Source organism: Neoarius graeffei, chromosome 17, assembly GCF_027579695.1.
Source record: "Neoarius graeffei isolate fNeoGra1 chromosome 17, fNeoGra1.pri, whole genome shotgun sequence".
Taxonomy (NCBI): domain Eukaryota; kingdom Metazoa; phylum Chordata; class Actinopteri; order Siluriformes; family Ariidae; genus Neoarius; species Neoarius graeffei.
This window is the reverse complement of record NC_083585.1, coordinates 62,044,656-62,060,258: the sequence shown is the minus strand read 5'-3', so window position 1 is coordinate 62,060,258 and position 15,603 is coordinate 62,044,656. Positions and strand designations below refer to the sequence as shown.

Genomic DNA, 15,603 nt, shown 5'->3' with positions numbered 1-15,603 from the left:
TGTCATGTGGCTGTGTGTGTCAATGTGTTGTTGGTCCCCCTAAGGGGCTCTTGATAGCAGAGTGTCCACTCACGGTGCGACGAGGCCCCCTGAGGGCTTCTTGAATGCTGTCTTAGGCTACATCCACACGGCAACGAGATGTTATTTAAAAATATATCGCGTCCAAATGGGCAACGATCAGTAAAATATCAGGTCCATATGGCAACGCAACGCTTGCTGAAAACGATGCAATACACATGCCACACCTCTAGGGGCGCTGTAAGACGGTCCCTTCGGAGACACCAGAACAATAGAAGAAGTAAGGACGCATGCACATAAACTATTATGTGCGAGACTTCATATTAGCCACAAAGTCAGGAAAATCTGTTCGTAAAATTACATTATAATGACCAAATACAATGAAAAGTATTTTTCCAGTCTCACCTGTGAAAGGTAATCCCATGTGATCTTGCTTGGACGGTAAACCTGTTGGTACAGTTAAACGCAGCTAATCTTTATTCTCCGCTTTGACCTATCCAATATGGCGGCGAGGATGACGTATGATTCTACGCGGAAGGCGGCGTCTTTAATGGTCCGGCATAAATTGAATGCTACACGTTGATGGATTAATTTGCTCTTCTATGCCCTTTTTGAGGAATGTATTGTAGGACATAAACCAACATCTGAAGAGGTGAGATCGCTCCTTTTTTTCCCTATTTTTGCTGGCGGGATTGACTCTGCCCTAAGGGCTATTCTCTCTCTCTCTCACTTTGCACCATTACACAAATATTCACAGTGAAAATATTTTGTAAGTGCGTTTCATGAACCAAGTTATAGGATTTGTTGACAACTCGCATCGAGTTCGTTACACTTCTACCCGGCGTGAAGCACTCACAGTCATGTGGTTGTGAGGTCATCGTAAACAAATCCGTTCTACTCATCCAGACGACTTCACAACAGCAACGTTGCCAGATCTTTCCACTCTGGAACCCGTTCTCAAAAAGATTGCATTTTGGGCACCCAAAATGCCGGTGCCGTGGGGATGCCAGGCCTAAACGATAAGCAATTGTATCGGAGTCACCTGAATCCGTTTCCGAGTGGACAGGGCCTTAATCTCCTTCCTGTACCAGGGCCTCCTTGTGCTGCTTGTCTGTTGGTTCAGGTACTTTTCTGCAGTGGCTGGTGTGTACCCACGTGGCTCTGTTGTCCACTTTTACAGCTGACTGTGTGGTGAGCAGCACTTGAGATGGTCCCATCCACCTGGGCTTGTTCCACTTCGTCCCTCTGAAGTCCTTTATCACCACTCCATCACCAGGTTTCAGGTCATGCAATGGTCCCAGCACCGGGACTGGTAAGGCTGATCTCACCCGTTTGTGAATATCATTCAGAGCAGAAGAGAGGGTTGCACAGTAATTCAACATCACATAAGGAAAAGTCAGGGCATCCTGGTGTAATGGGACCTATCCCTGTGTTTGGGGGTCTTCCAAACAATATCTCAAAGGGGCTCAAACCATGCTTTGGTCTTTCTCTCATTCTCATCTGCATTAATACTATGGGTAGGACCTTTGTCCACCCTAGTCTTATTTCAGCACAGCATTTGCTCAGTTTATTCTTCAATGTCCCATTCTACCGTTCCTCCATTAGCAGGGTGGTATGCACAATGTTGTCTTAAGTCTATTCCCAGATAATTACCCCATTGTTTTAACGCCTGGCTTATAAATAACGCACCGTTATCACTGGAAATTTTCCTTGGAATGCCCCATCGGGGAATTATATCCCATAGGCCTTGGCCACCGCGTCCGAGTCCTTTTTTGCTGTAGGGAAAACTTCTATCCACTTGGAGAATATATCAACAATCACCAAGCAATACCTTTTCCCCTCACTAGGTGAGAGTAGGCCTGTCGCGATATTCGATATACCGACTTATCGTACGGTAAATGAAAATGAACTCGAATTTATTTTACTGCGATTTTGGCATTTACGCGCTGTACATCTACACAGGGAAGTCACCAGAGTATTAGCTTGACCCATTGACTGAATAAAACACTGCGCTGTTTTCTGTCGTCTCATGCGGCTCCCCGTCAGAGGCGGAGCCTCCCAGCATGCAGCAGTTATCCAGCCAGGGGATCCACTGAATGGGGAAAAGACAATAACACGTTGCTCCATTGTACAGACCACAGGTGTAGAATTGGGTATGGGCATGTCCCTACAAATATTTCTGATTGAAGAAAAAAAAAAATCCTGCTCTGTGCGCGGTACACAAATGGTTACTGTAGGTTTCCACTGGGAGAAACACCACACAAATTTGCTCATGAATATCTGCTCTGGGGGCGTGGTCACGAAAACAGCAAGCAGGTGTTGCTACCGTGTCAATTAGCAAGTGCGGTTGCAGTGCAGCGACCGGCTGCTAGCTAGCAAACTATCCTTGAGGAATGTAATGTTAGATTAGCTTGTAAAATGAATCACATAACAGTTTGTATTCAGTGTGTAAAAACGACAACATACAATTATGACTTTTTCTAAGTTTTTGTGGCATATAAATAATAATCTGACTTGATACTGACAACAACCGGTGTTCTTTAAGGTCACAAAGACATTATTACATCATTTAAAATTGTGCTAATGTTGGCTAATATTGCACCGAGTCTTGCTTGTGAAGCACCTGCAAACTTTAGCAGCCCGCTAACCCTGAATTTGAAGTGCTTCAGTTAAGACCTGCAGAGCCCTGACCGAGTTCATGTAAATAAACTTTTATAAAACAACAACCTGATGGTGATGTGGACATTAAAAGGTGTCTGGGCCACGAACAATCAAAACATTTTCATGTAATAAACATAACAGCCTCCGCCTTCTTGATCAGAAGTTTTTGGTTACTCCGCGTCTCTTTTGAAAACGTCACATACCGAGTCGACACATCCGCTGAACTGATTGGTTTTCGAGGGGGTTCATTTGAAAGCAGTGGCGAAAAACTTCTCTCTGTAGAACCCTGTCACTCACTCACTCCCCCCTCCTCTCCTCTCCAGAAGAGGACAAAAGGGCAATAATATAACAACCAATCAGAATTCAGATACATTCTGTTGCCAAGTAAAACTCCTCTGGCGGGAAACTTCAGAAAGGCAGCGAAGCGAGGAAACGACTCTCCAAACATTTCAACGAATTGGATGGCTTTATTGGTGAATTATGCTTCCAAAAAAATAACTTTACAGCTGAGGAAGGTGAGGACATTAAAAAAAAGTCACTTGACTTTCTGGCGGAGGAAGTTTCTGTGATTAAACAACAGAAAGCCATCATGGACCTGGTGACAGAAGTGAAGTCGCTCAGGCTGCAGAACGCCGAGAAGGACCGGCGGCGTTTCGCCCACCTGGAAAGCAGAGTTGCTGAACTGGAACAGGACACCAGGATGAAGGACATCATCGTCACTGGGATTCAGATTAAACCCAGGTCATATGCAAAAGCAGTGACAAGGGAGGGAGAATCTGATGAACTGGGCAGCAACTCCATGGAGTAACAAGTGTTGGCATTCCTACACTCAAAGGGAATGGATATTGATTGCAGCTAGTGATGTGTCATGCGCAAAAGCTTTGTAGTGAATCAGAAGAGCCGACTCCCATCGAGTGAGAGCCGGCTCCCCACTTTTTTCCCCCCCTTTTGCTGCTCAGCTCTCACTCTCAGTGGCTCAGCTCTGCTCATGGCAGAACTTTGTTTTGATTGGCAGCATGGTGGCCTTGTGGCCAATCACATGTGAGGATATAGGATCATACCATTATGTGAAAACAGAGGGGGGGACAGATGTGACAGTCAGGTGGAGTGTCTGTCCGTCCCCATCAGTGAGTGAGACAGTAGACAGCGGTGAGGAGGACAGTGCGAGCGCGTCTCAAAAACACGTAAATATGACCGACACCCATAAACGAAGCAGCATCTGACTGTAGTTTAAAGATATTGGGAATAGCAGAGCAGAGTGCCTTCACTGTAAAATGAAAATAACAGTAAGAGCAGGTTCCACCACAAACCTGCACAGACGCATCAGAACTGTCCATCCCACAGTGCAGTTGGAGGAGAGAGGGCAAGCTGGCTCAACGTCTACTGACCCTGGTGTGTCTGGTCCCAAACCAACAACTGCTGCAGCAGCTACTAGTAGTGCAAGTATAATAACCCCTCCTACTGCAACTCAAAGCAAAATAAGTCAGTTTATACCAAAGCAGATGACCCCAGCCAAACAGCACAGTATTGATGAGTTGATTGCCACTGATTTCCAGCCCTTTTCCATTGTGGAGGACAAAGGTTTTAAAAGTTTTGTCAAAGCCTTAAATCCCACGTACACTCTACCCAGTAGAAAAACACTGTCCCTAACAATGATCCCAAAACTATAGGACACAAAACGTTCATTATGGCAAGACAGGGTGAAAAAAGCTCCATCAGTTTGCCTGACAACTGACTGCTGGACCTCTAGAACCACCTGCTCTTTCATGTCCGTCACTTGCCACTTTATTGAAAATTACAAGATGACATCTTGCCTGCTGGACTGCTTTGAGTTCACTGACAGACACTGCAGAAAACTTGGTAGAGGAGCTATTAAGGAGTGGTAAATGAGTGGCAAGTACAGGACAAAGTGGTGTGCTGTGTGAGTGATAACGCTGCAAACATCACCAAAGCCATAAAAAATCTGAAGTGGACCCACCACCCATGTCTGGCGCATACATTAAACCTGATAAGAGATTCCCTGAAGGTGGTGAAAACAACCGTGGACAAGGTAAAGGCTATTGTGGAGTTTTTCCACAGAAGCACAGTAGCTGCAGAGAGGCTGAAGTCCACACAGCGCCAGATGGAGTTGCCCGAACTGAGGCCCAAACAAGAGTGTGCTACCAGGTGGAACTCAACATTTTATATGTTGAAACGCATTCTTGAAACAAAAGATGCCATCATCTCCAGATGCCAGGGGTTTTTTTTCCTCCCCCCCCAAAAAAAAAATCTGTCCCTCTGAGTTACATGTCGGTCCTGGGATCGAGATGCTGACCTCTTCTACTCCTTGGACCTGCCTGATCCATCCTGGTGCCCTGTGTCTGGTTGGAGTCTCATCACATCGCTCCTGTGGAGGGCGGCCCCATGTGGACAGTTGGGGGTCGCGCCTGGAGGACGCTCTGGACTCTCGCAGTGGTGCTTTTGTGGCTGGCGACTGCAGTTGACTTGCTGACTTTGGGACTGCCGTTGTTGTGAAAAGGTTTTGCGCTCGGGTTTCCATCGGTGGGGGGTTTATAGCATCATGTTAGGGTTTTGCTGGGATTCAAACCTGGTTCGCTGGTGTGATAATCCAGCAAACCCCCACTAGGCCACCAGGGGGATGACTCAAATGCAGAGGCGTGAGGCGGAAGTAGAAAAAGGTATCAAAAGGTTTATTTACAATATTTACAAAAAAATCCAAAAAGTATAATCCAAAACACTCAGAAGATCTTAAGGGAAAAAATAAAAAATCCAAAAGTTCAAAGTCAATACAAAAGCCAAAAAAAACTAGAAAAGGCAAAAATACCAAACGCTCAGAAGATTCACAAAGTCAAAAAACAAAATCCACAAAGTCCAAAAGAAAGCAAAAATACAAAGAACACAAGGACATGGACGAGGAAATCGGAACAGAGGTAACTGGAGCTTAAACATAACAGCACAAAGAATCCGTGACAAGAGGACGGAACTCAGGGGGTCTAAATACACAAAATAAATTGGAAACAGGTGACACTAATGAAAACAGGCAATCAACACCAACCCAAAACACAGGACACAGTGGCGACCTCTAGAGGCCAAAACAAACAGACAAAAAACAGGAAATAACAGCGGCCTCTAGAGGCCAAAACAGTCCCAGTCCTAACACATCAACAAAGCTGACTTTATGTTAGGACTGTTAATGTTATAGTCATGTTGTCTGTTGTTGCCCAAATGAGGATGGGTTCCCTTTTCAGTCTGGTTCCTCTCGAGGTTTCTTCCTCATGTCGTCTGAGGGAGTTTTTCCTTGCCACTGTCGCCACAGGCATGCTCATTGGGGATAGATTAGGGATAAAATTATCTCATGTTTTAAGTCGTTCAAATTCTGTAAAGCTGCTTTTGCGACAATGTTTATTGTTAAAAGTGCTATACAAATGAACTTGACTTGACTATTCAACCACATTTATTGACAATATATTTTTTGATTCACTTAAATATGCTACATATAATGGTAATATTTTATAAGTGACCAAACTAATCATTTCCCCAACTTTTTGTCTCTTGACTCAATTCACTCTCCCCATTGAATAAGCAAGTTTAGAGAAGAGAGTTCATGAGGCTCAATGAAAATGCATTAATTTATGGAAAGAAACTAGAGCCCTGCACTCCCGCGGGAGTCCCGCGGGACCCGCCGCAAAGCAGTGCGGCACGGGACAAATTTTGAAAGCTCATTGCGGGCGCAGGCAGGAGTGCACATATGCGGGCGCGGGCGGTGATAAGCTGCAGTCCTGCTAACTAAAAATGTGTTTAAAATAAAATTTATAAATTATTAATTTATGTCTATCATATATAATTTGTGGGGCGGCACGGTGGTGTAGTGGTTAGCGCTGTCACCTCACAGCAAGAAGGTCCGGGTTCGAGCCCCGTGGCCGGTGAGGGCCTTTCTGTGTGGAGTTTGCATGTTCTCCCCGTGTCTGCGTGGGTTTCCTCCGGTTTCCCCCACAGTCCAAAGACATGCAGGTTAGGTTAACTGGTGACTCTAAATTGACCGTAGGTGTGAATGTGAATGGTTGTCTGTGTCTATGGTGGGGTTTACATTAGACCGTATCAGCGGATCATCAGATTAACGTTTTTAAAACGATTAGTGTGCACACAGCAACACCAATACACGATTCGCGTGCACACAGCAACACCAATACACGGATACGCTCGGCTCCGCAGGCATCCTGCGCTCCAAATCACTCCGCCCTGAACAGCGAGTGCCCTCTGGAGGGTGCGCACTCCGGCCCTGCGCAGCTCACAGAGCGCGCGAGTGAAGTGCACAAGCAGTGTTTTCGGGACTGAGCCGCTGTGTGTGTGATCCCAGCGCATATCACTTACCACTTGCAAGTGGAAGAATGGCAAGCCTAAAGACAATCATAACTACACAATGGGCAGTACTTGCATCAGTATTTGCAGTATTTTCATACTTTTATACTCTTTAATGAAAGGTGATACAAGGCGGAGGTCCGCGCCATTTTTCAGCAGTCGCGTCACATGACCAACGCCAGCGAATCAGGAAGGTGGATGTCACAGTGACGTTGTCCAATGACGACGCCAGCTAGAGCTCAGCACAGCGTATCCGCGTATCTCAATGTTTACACAGCACCGGACCAGACACGATCTAGATTGAATTCGTGGACGCTGGTGGATTCCCGTTTCCCGGCGTTTCCAGGCGGTTTAATGTAAACGGACAGTGCATCCACGAAGAAAACGAGACAGATACGGTCTAATGTAAACTTGGCCTATGTGTCAGCCCTGTGATGACCTGGCGACTTGTCCAGGGTGTACCCCGCCTTTCGCCCGTAGTCAGCTGGGATAGGCTCCAGCTTGCCTGCGACCCTGTAGAACAGGATAAAGCAGCTAGAGATAATGAGATGAGATATATAATTTGTGCTGGATATTTTATTTGGCATTAATAAAAACATTTTAAGATGCCTAAATTTGCTGAGAGAGTCAGATTGCCAGATTGAGTGAGGAATGGCATCTTAAATTTTCCATTGATCACCCTAACGGGCAATCCTTTGATCACTCTAATGACTTGCCGTTCACACCCAGCCTCCAGTGACGCACACTAACATGATGCCTCAATGACACCTTAGATGAGCTGGTCATCAGAATTCTGATTCTGATCCAGGAGAGGATAAATATCTCTCGTACGTTTCCGATTCCTTTCCTCTTCCATGTTTGAGATCTCCGATCATGGCAGAAGAGCAGAGCTCCTTTACTGAAGCTCACAGTGCTTCAAAAGTAAGTGCTGCTTTAAAAAGAGGTACATTTACCGTTAAAAAGTCAAGAGTCCTGAAATCGGACATTTTAGTTAGAAATGCTTTACAAATGTAAACTGGGTTAGCCTAATGTTTTGTATGGCTGAACAATAAATATACCAAATTTCCACTTGGAATTACGTGCTCACCTGTCTTTTTTTATTGTTTATTATTATTATTATTATTATTAGAGACACTGACAAAGGCAACAGCCGAAATGTTTGTCTCCTTCTGCTGCTAAAAACAACTGAAAAGAAATGTAACTAAAAGAATAAGTTCAAGAGTGCGATCCATCTCTCCTTTCACACTAATTATTCATAGGAAACGCACCACGGGAGAGCGCATACTTAAATGATTAGCCTACTTAAATAATAATAATAATAATAATAATAATAATAATAATAATTATTATTATTATTATTATTATTATTATTATTATTATTATTATTATTATTAGGTCTACATGCTGCCATTCCAACATTCCGAATTCAGAAACAAGGTAAATAATAAATGTGAACGTGAGCTGTAGATATTTATACTCAAATCCACTCAAAGTAGGGGGCGGGGCACCATCACGCTGTGTCAAGACAAGAACTTTCCTAAGAAATAACGCGAACGTCTGCATCATGCAGGATTTGCGGGCAGGAGCGGGACAAAATATGGCAGGCGCGGGTGGGAGCGGGACTGAAAATCATAATTCTTTGCGGGTGTGGGCAGGACTGAAAAATCAATTCTTTGTGGGCGCAGGCGGGAGCGGGACTGCACAATGTGGGCGCGGGCAGGAGCGGGACTGAAAAATCCGACCCGCGCAGACCTCTAAAAGAAACTGAGCAGAACCATTTCCTGAAAATTAATTATAAGCCGATTAAACAGAAGAACCACATCAGGTATCTTGGAGTAGTTTTCGACTCTCACCTCATCAGGAGGAGAAACATCCACCAGTAGAGCAAGAAAATCTCCAGAGGCTTTGGAATTATTGCTGAGCTTCATCACTATGTTTCTCAAAGTATTCTAACTCAGCTATACGACTCTCTTATTTATTCTTTTTTAATATATGGTGTTACAGTCGCCACAGGCTTCATCATTGGGGATAGATAAGGGATAAAATTAGCTCATATTTTAAGTCATTCAAATTCTGTAAAGCTGCTTTGCAACAATGTTTATTGTTAAAAGCGCTATACAAATGAACTTGACTTGATCTTCACCCTGGCCCTCATCAATGCACCTGTTGATACGTTCAGTCAAGAGGAATGGGAGCTGGTGAAAGAGGTCTGCACCGTCCTGCAACCATTTGAGGAGGTGACTGTGGAGATAACTGCAGACAGGTACCTTGGGCAATTGTTTTTTCTCTACTACTATTCAGTCACTGTTATACATTGCAGAAACAACACATATGATTGACAAAACTAAATTGAAAAAAGCAATATGCCGCATAATTTTTAAAAAGGCTAATTTTAAAAGTTGCTGTTTTCTCTCCTTCAGCTATGTCACAGCCTCCAAAATGCTCCTGCTTTGCAAAGGTCTTCAGCCCGTGACAGCTCAACACCAACTGACACTAACCGTGCAGAAAGTAAAGGAATTGGTTGCAGCTCTTTGTTCAGCCATGGACCGAAAATTTCTGCGTATGGAGTTCAACACTGTCCTCTCAGAAACCACATTACTGGATCCTAGGTTTAAAAAGCTTGCATTCAGTGACGACAGAGCTGTTGACGAGGCACTTCAGAGAATAACTGCCGCAGCAGCAAAATGCACCCCCAGCAGCCAGCCAGCTCCACCATTAGAGGGCCAAGTGGAGGAGGAGCCACAAACTTCTGCTGCATGGAGGCTCTTTGATGAAAGAGCTACAGGAGATGCTGCAAGGAGAAATACTACAGCTGATGTTATAATGGAGATGCGATGTTATCTTGAGGAGCCCCTCATCCAACGAGCAGAAGACCCACTGAGCTGGTGGCAGGCCAAGGCCTCAGTCTTCCCACACCTAGTGAAGGTGATGGAGGGGAGACTGTGCATTGTGGCAACATCTGTTCCTTCAGAGAGAGTCTTCTCAAAAACAGGGCAGATACTAACTGAGAGGAGAAACCGCATCAGCCCATCCAAGCTGAGGCATTTGAGTTTTTTGAATGCCAACCTGCACTGAGGACATACTGTTGGGTTACTGAGTTTGGTTCTGTGGATCTGTTTGCAGTGTTTTGTTCATTTGTTTGTGTGTTAAATTTAAATTAAAATTTTGATTAAAATATTAAACAAAAGTAAGAATGCCTGCTTTTGTAACAGAACAAATACACAAAATTAGGCAATTATAAGGCCTCTCATAAAAACACTAAATGCAAAAGGGTTTATCAACACACAAAGTAGGGATCGACCGATATGTTTTTTCAGGGCCGATACCGATACTGATTATTATGGAATTGGGATGCCGATAACCGATATGTGCAACCGATAAATGTAAACATTATAATTCACATGAAATTAAACATAGCACACACTGACACAGACCTTCATATCCATGAAATGCATGTTTAATTGTAAAATTGAACATGAAATTTTGTGCAGGGAGATGCCAGCAGCATTTGTACAATAAAGTCAAACAGTTAGAATAAAATGAGAAATAAAATAATAATAAAATCTTCACCAATAAAAAAAATAAATCACTCCCTACTATATTACAGCTCACCATTTTCAGTGGAAAATAAATGAAAATACACTCTGGATTCTTTTACACTAAGAACTAAGTAAGACTTACCAACTTGAAGTAGTTTTTAAATAACAAATCAAGTGTAGGGAGCTGCCTGCAGCATTTTTTAAAAAGTAAAATCAAACATAAAGTAGGCTATCACTCCCTATTATGTAACAACTTAACAAGTAACCATCTACATTCTAATGCTTTTAATGCCCTCCCTACAGTATTACATAGCCTACTAGCACCATATCACACCTGGCTTGTTTAAATGTTCAAATAGCGCTTTTTAAAGTTACCTAACACATACAAGTGCAATGCGCTTTTTGAGCACGAGTCACGTCATGAAGTTTACTCATCACCATAACAAATAGCCAGTAGGCTTGCGCTAGCCTACAGAACACAAACACTACGTTTTATTTCGTCTTCCCTTGACCACCTCTCTGTATGGCTGTCATTCTACTGTTCGAGTAGAACTACTGACACATTCACAACATTTCCAGACGGGGATTTAAAAATGACTGCAGCCTACGTTATGCTGGGGACTGCTTACTATGGACAACATTACATGTAGTTTCAGCGAGACTAGTTGGTTGTAGGCTAATTCAAGTGCTTCCTTCCGTAAGCCAAGTTTGCCTGGCTACACAGATGCAAATGGACAATTTTAACGAGTAGTAGATGAAGAATGTAAACATATAATGATGTTGTGCTTTTGCAACTTGTGCGTTTGTGACTTATTGCGGCAAAAGCAGCGTGTCCTTACCTTGAAGTGGGATCTGCTTCTGCCCGAGTGCCCATACGGCCGCTTTGAAACAGTTCACAGTGTTTAGCTACGCGTGTTGATTGGCTGTATCCCTTGTGCCGCTTCTGCTCGAGTGCCCGTACGGCCGCCTTGAAACAGTTCAGTGTTTAGCTACACGTGTCGATTGGCTATATCTCTTGTGCCAAACAAATCAGATGTTGTGGTGGGCGGGACCGTGTTCTTGAACTCAGAGAGGCGAGTGCAGGAAAGGACGTGCAGTGACAGTCGCATTAGGAACGAAATGGCTGCAAAAAGGCATGTTATTGGCATATCGTTGGAAATTATGGCCGATACCGATAACCCTAAGAATGCAGAATATCGGCCCGATATATCGGCCAGGCCGATTATCGGTCAACCCCTAACACAAAGCATTCATATTTGCCAAGTTAGGCTAAAATATGAGGCTACAGATGATAAATTAAGAGCCGTTTGGGAGCCGAAAGACACGGCTCTTCTTTGGGAGCTGTGCCACAAGAGCCGGCTCTCTGAAAAGACCCGAACATCCCATCACTAATTGCAGCAACATTGAGGCCTGCCACATTCTACCCAGGAGAGACAAGGAAAACACTGCCATCATCATGAGATTCATCAATCGGAAACATAAAGCTGCATTGCTGAAACAAGAAAGGAAACTGAAAAGGTACAAACGTCTACAATCAACGAGCACCTGACAAAACGCAATGCTGACATCGCCAGAAAAGCACGACATCTGAAGAAAGAAAATAAAAATCTACATGGATCACCAACTGCAAAGTATTCATTAAGCTGAACGGTACACCGGAGGAGGCGAGAGTTCTGGTCATATCGAGGACTTGAACAAATACCAGTGATGGCTATCAGGACTGCAAGGTAATCAATACCGACATGACACTACACCAACCTCAACCATGACACGCACCGAAATAACTCTTTCATCCATTACTCGGAACACTACTCGGCTAAAGCAAATGCTTGTTGATTATGAAAACCTGGAACTGAAACCACATGAATTCACTGACCATAAACTATTGGATATAGAAAATGACATCGACCCAGACAATAACTTTCTCTCAACCATTAATGACAATTGCCACCATTACACAGAGGAACAGTACAATCAGTCCACTCAGGCTGTGGGGAAATGATCAATAATACACTTCAACAGCAGAAGCATGGACACTAACTTCAAACACATCAAGAAATACTGAAGTCAGTTTACTCATCCATTCAACATAATTGCCATATCGGAGACCTGGATTGACCTGGAGAAAGGAGTGGATTTCGAACTGGCTGGATATGAATTTAATTCTATAAACAGGAAAAATAAAGGTGGACGAGGAGTGGCGGTGTATGTGGACTGTAATTTGAATTATAAGTTAATAGATGGCATGACAATGGTGATTAATAATTTGTTAGAATTTTTAACAATTGAAGTTAATATTGAAAAAAGTAGAAATGTATTAATTAGCTGTATATATAGAGCACCAGAAACTAGTATAGAGGCGTTTAAGGACTGGGTAGAAAAGACATTTACAGTAGATAATAATAAAAAAAGTAATCTTCATTTGTGGGGATACTAATATTGATCTGTTGAACCCTAATAAGCACAGTATGACTGAGGAATTTATTAATACCATGTACAGTATGAGTCTCCACCCAAAAATTACCAGACCCACCAGAATTACTGAACATAGTGCTACTTTAATAGAGAATATATTTACCAGTGACATAGATAACATTATAAGTGGAATATTAATCAATGATATCAGTGATCATCTACCAGTTTTTACAATTTATGACTGCAATTGCAAGAGAAATGTGACAGACCATAAACGTAAGTACAGAAGAGTTAGGACAGAGGAAGCCATGTTTGCATTAAATAATGATTTATTACTGCAAGACTGGGAATCAGTTTATACAGAGAATAGCATTGATAGAGCATATGATAACGTTTTAAGTATATTCAAATTATTATATGATAAGAATTGCCCACTGAAGCAATAGAATACAAAACTATAATGACCAACCTTGGATTACTAAGGGATTACAAAATGCCTGTGAGAAGAAAAATACTCTATATAAAGAATTTATTAAATTAAGAACCAAAGAGGCAGAAAATAAAGATAAAAAATATAAAAACAAGTTAGCGAGTGTCATAAGGAGATGTAGGAAGGATCATTATGGCGAATTAATAGATAATAGCAAAAATAATATTAAATGAAGATGGAATATATTAAATAGTATTATTAAAGATGGCTCTGGACAAATACATTACCCTAAATACTTTAATGACAAAGATATCGAAAATTATAACATGGATGTAGTTGCTAATAGTTTTAATAATGTTTTTTGTTAATGTTGGACCAAGATTAGCTCAAAATATCTCTGATCCGGTAACAAATGCTGATTGTATTGATAATATTATAAAGAGGAATTCTTGTTCAGTTTGATGGCCCTCCCTTGCTGAGTACTATCTCTGCACACAACTAAAAGTGCTCCACTTCGTAGTATCTTGGCTCTTCACATCACCTACCAGTTTGTTTATCGCTTTGGTTAGTTGAATCGGGTTCCACTCACTGAATGCCGCTCCTTCTTGAGTTAGTTTAATTATCACTTTATACTCTTCAACTTGTTTCCCTGCAGCTCCCATGCTTTCATCACTGTCCGTGTCTTCAACACTCACATTTTTCCCTCGTTGCTTGCGCTTCCTTCATTTACGACTATTTTTAAAAGTTGCAGCCCACCAACCTTCGTCTTTCCCGCCGCCCTCATCCATTCCTCCCAGCTCACTTCCTGAGCCGTCACTTCCTCCTGCCATCCTCTGTCCATTCACAATCCAGCCGCATGCCATGATCCCGACCCCTTCAGATCTCTTCCCTCCTCTTTCCTGAAATGGACTTCCTGGTTCTGTGTGGCAGAGAGAGTGGGCGTGGCTTTAGAGAGAGCTGCTTTTTTGTAATGTGTAAGGCGTGGCCTGGCTATGTTAGCAAATTGCTATTCGGTGTGAAGAGATTTGAAACAGACAGTACGTTTACATGCACATCCAAATCGAGCTACTGTCGGTAATCGAGCTAAGGGTCCCAGCAGGGGTGCCAGAGAAATCCAATCCTACATGCACACAAAGAAATCGAGCAATTGTGTGAGGTACATTGTGCACCCGAGCCACAGGTGGCGCTACACGCCCCATCGTGTTGGTACACTTCTGGTTGTCGTCATGAAGAAGAGCTATTCGCAGTGTTGCCAGATTGGGTGGTTTCCCGCCTAATTGGGCGGTTTTAAGTGCATTTTGGTGGGTTTTAAACATATTTTGGGCTGGAAAACGTCAGCAGTATCTGGCAACATTGTTCAAGAGTATAAACAAAGTTATCAGTTCCGTGTTCACAAAAAGAGTGTTTGTAGTTTGTATGTACGAACAGAAGTGTTCCTAATAAAATGGGCACTAAGTTGAAGTTGATTTGAAGTGTCATGCCGACCGAGGCTAGTTTTTTTTTTTTTCGACTGAGGCTGTTGTGTTTCCCTCTTGTGGTCTCGTCACTCGTCACTTCCAGAAGGGGCAGTGCTGAAGTAAGTAGCTCGACTCCGTAGCTCGATAGGGTTTACATGCACTAAGTAGCTCGGCAAAAATCGTATAATCTAGGTCGTGTAGCTCGATTACGAGAAATCAAGTTCGGTTCAATTTCAGCCGAGCTAAGGTGTTTCCATGCCATTTAGAACTTCGATTTCAGTCGAGCAACAGCAGAAATTCGATTTTCTCTATGTGCATGTAAACGCACTGAGTGTGTGTGAGTGTGTATTTCCTGCAGGGCATATAAACTTGAACAATCTTGCCAGTGGTAGTTTAAAAGAAAAGAAAATCCATTTTTAAAATGCAATTATGAAGATAGTTTATCTCATAAACTAACGATTCATGTGAATAATTGAAAATTAGGAGCTCACACAACAAAGATCTCCATCTCCGAAAGTCAGTTTCTATGCAGAATGGATGAGTTCATGGATACCGCCATTGAAAATATTTTAACTAATCAGAAAATTCCCCCCGATCGTTTCCGGCAATTCTGACATCATTTGGGTGCAAGACACGGAAGCTCCGCATAGCGAGTAAGACTTGAAGCTTACAAACGAGACAAAACGGTCAGTAGTCCGCAAAAGAGAAATTCAAAGGGTAAGAA

At 42.9% G+C, this 15,603-nt stretch overlaps 1 protein-coding gene across 1 annotated transcript in view; it reads right to left on the bottom strand.

Annotated features, from left to right (window-relative positions):
• Window positions 1–15,603, bottom strand: part of LOC132901257 (uncharacterized) — a 91,825-nt gene that overhangs the window by 37,111 nt on the left and 39,111 nt on the right. Inside the window, exon 8 of the mRNA XM_060943577.1 lies at window positions 14,183–14,341. Coding sequence (XP_060799560.1) covers window positions 14,183–14,341 — 159 coding nt within the window. The remainder of the gene's footprint in view (window positions 1–14,182; window positions 14,342–15,603) is intronic.